Source organism: Amphimedon queenslandica, unplaced genomic scaffold (genome assembly GCF_000090795.2).
Source record: "Amphimedon queenslandica unplaced genomic scaffold, v1.1 AMPQUscaffold_12463, whole genome shotgun sequence".
Classification (NCBI taxonomy): Eukaryota; Metazoa; Porifera; class Demospongiae; order Haplosclerida; family Niphatidae; genus Amphimedon; species Amphimedon queenslandica.
The window spans coordinates 14149-15180 of NW_003547300.1; the positions used below are offsets into that span (position 1 = coordinate 14149).

The 1032-nt window shown below is 33.7% G+C and overlaps 1 protein-coding gene across 1 annotated transcript in view; it reads right to left on the reverse strand.

Annotated features, from left to right (window-relative positions):
- Window positions 1-982, reverse strand: part of LOC109587739 (ubiquitin carboxyl-terminal hydrolase 47-like) — a 2624-nt gene extending 1642 nt beyond the window's left edge. The window contains exons 1-3 of the mRNA XM_020003962.1: window positions 872-982; window positions 683-802; window positions 251-473 (exon numbers count right to left, since the gene is read on the reverse strand). Coding sequence (XP_019859521.1) covers window positions 251-473; window positions 683-802; window positions 872-967 — 439 coding nt within the window. The 5' untranslated portion in view covers window positions 968-982. The remainder of the gene's footprint in view (window positions 1-250; window positions 474-682; window positions 803-871) is intronic.
- Between the last annotated feature and the right edge of the window lie 50 nt (window positions 983-1032).

Below are 1032 nucleotides of genomic sequence, written 5' to 3' on the forward strand. Positions count from 1 at the left end.
AAAAAACTACATGTACCTCTGACCCAGATCTAATATGCTTTAATGTCTCATCCAGTCTCTCCATTTCATATTCTTTATTATTTCTGATTTCATACACTATAAAACCAGTAGGTGGTACACCAATCAGTGGAACTAGCTCCTCCTTCAATTGAGCTAATGTTATTCTCTTATCAACTCGTACCTGTACCTCTGTATTGAATAATTATTACAATGATTAATGTTCTTTTTATTATAATAGACAAGTTATTACTTCTTTCTCTCCCTTTATTTTCTTCATTTATTGATATAATTTTCATTATTATTCCTCCTTCAGTTGTAGTGGGTGTGGTTATAGGTCCAGGAGCTGGGGGCATTGTAATGTCCAATGTTATCGAGTTGACATGAAAATCAACATATCTGTACATCGAACTATCTTTGTATTCTTCTTGATAATCTTTAGCATCTGATGATACATAGAACAACCGAGTATATGACTGTGTGTGTGTGTGTGTGTGTGTGTGTGTGTGTGAAAGAGGAATACATAATAAATAAAAGTGAGAAAACCATATCCCCACATGCATGTAAATTTTATGTCATAATTTTTTTCAGAGTAAAAATTAAATCTACAAATGAAACTTGTGTGGATGTAGAGCTGTTCAATCCCTCAATATTTCTGGCTAGCATAATTATAATATTAACTGACACTGTATGCTCTATAGAGTATCTTCTGTAAAGTACTCTTTACATCACTAATATCACGGACTGAAGTATCATCCTTCTTCTCGATTACTATTCTCAAAAATGATGAATTGATATTAAATACCTAAATAAAGAAATGGACCAGACCAATAGAGGGAGAACAATATAAATGACAGTACATTCTTCCTCTTACTTCTCCTATACGTTGTTTTAATTCTCCAACAGTCCAACCTAGCTCTCCTCTCATTGTTTTAGGTGGTCCTACTTCACCAGTTGACAGATCAACCATTGATACCTCTAGATTAATACCTACACCAACAAACACATGTACATGCAATTAGGGGTATTGTCACG